General features: G+C 58.9%; 1 protein-coding gene across 4 annotated transcripts in view; it reads right to left on the bottom strand.

Annotated features, from left to right (window-relative positions):
- The window catches only part of Map7d2 (MAP7 domain containing 2), a 105294-nt gene extending 104776 nt beyond the window's left edge, over nt 1-518 (bottom strand). For all 4 annotated transcript variants that reach the window (XM_031370136.1, XM_031370144.1, XM_031370145.1 and 1 more), the window contains exon 1: nt 197-518. In XM_031370136.1, coding sequence (XP_031225996.1) covers nt 197-332 — 136 coding nt within the window. In that variant the 5' untranslated portion in view covers nt 333-518. The remainder of the gene's footprint in view (nt 1-196) is intronic.
- Between the last annotated feature and the right edge of the window lie 897 nt (nt 519-1415).

The following is a 1415-nucleotide window of genomic DNA, read 5'->3' as shown; positions in this document are numbered from 1 at the left end:
CCACGCACCCACGCCAAGCCCGAGGAGACCCTCCACCACACCCGCCACCTGCCGAAAGAGAGCCGCAGCCTGAGGCCCTCGGGGTCAGGTTGACCTAGGCCCGGGAAAGGGCGTCCGGGTCAGAGCCCGTTGGCCGCCCCGCCCCGCCCCCCGGGGGTCCTCAGCGCGGCCTGCCCAGGCGCTCCCAGGGCCTTACCTGCTGGCCGGGGGGTGGCCAGGGACGATCGCCCCGAGGCCGCTTCCGTGGACTTCGCCGGCAGCAGCGACGTGCCCTTGGCAGCCCCTTCGGAGGGGGCTCCAGCTCCACCGCCGTTCCCAACGCTGCGCTCCATCGGGATGCGCGGGCTGCACAGGCGCACTGTCCGGCCCGCTGTGTCGCACCCGTTCCGCGCGTGTCCGCATGCGCACGCGGCCTCCCACCTTGCGCGATGTCCTCACTCTGCCTGGGCTCGCCGCACCGGACCCTCCTGCACTCGCTCGTGCGTCACTCCTCAGCCCGCACGCGTGCGCGCGCGCGCGAGAAGGGACCGCACGTGTTATGCGCTCGCTCGCTCGCTCGCCGCTTCTCTCCCCCCACCCCCAGCAAGGGAGACTCTCGGGCTGGTGTGAAATGCGCACGAAGTGCGCGGAACGGGCGCGCGCGCAGGGTTCGCGCCACAAGTCCTTACAGCTTAGCGTTCCCAGGGTCCGCACACACCGAGCCCGGCTTGGTGTTTCTTCATAGAGTTTACAGGCATCTTGCACACTCAGTGTAAACAAGCTTCCACACACCTGTGCACGCATACACTTAAAGTTTCTCAGACTTTGCACACATACCACACGCGCGCACGTGTTCACACTGTCGGTCTGCACAAAAACAGGCCTGCAGCTCCGGGTACCGTTCACGGCTAGGTTTTCTGGTGGTCACCACATGTGCCAGTGCCACATGCATGTGCAGATGCCATAGGGCTGTAGGATCCATTCTACCACAATGGGGTTTCAGTTTCTTTCTTTCTTTCTTTCTTCCTTTCTTTCTTTCTTTCTTTCTTTCTTTCTTCCCTTCCTTCCTTTTTTCTTTCTTCCTTTCTTTCTATACTTGCCAAATAGCCATCCTATAAAATAATGCATTTCATTATCCACTTTCATATGTCTATCATGTACTTTGTGAGGGTGGTGGTGATAATTTTTCTGGTGTTTGTTTTTGTTTTATGTTTTGTTTTTCGAGACAGGAGTTCTCTGTGTAGACTTGGATGTCCTGGACTCACTCTGTACACCAGGCTGGCCTTAGACTCAGAGATCCTCCTGGCTGTGGCTCCCAAGTGCTGGGATTAAAGGCCTGTGTCACCACTGCCCGGCTAGTAGGAAGTGATTTTGAGACAGGGCCTTATAGTATATCCCAGGCCTGGTCTGGCCTCTAACTCATGGCAATCATCCTA

Source organism: Mastomys coucha, chromosome X (genome assembly GCF_008632895.1).
Source record: "Mastomys coucha isolate ucsf_1 chromosome X, UCSF_Mcou_1, whole genome shotgun sequence".
Lineage (NCBI taxonomy): Eukaryota > Metazoa > Chordata > Mammalia > Rodentia > Muridae > Mastomys > Mastomys coucha.
Note: the sequence above shows the minus strand (reverse complement) of the source record. Positions and strands in the feature narration are given on the sequence as shown.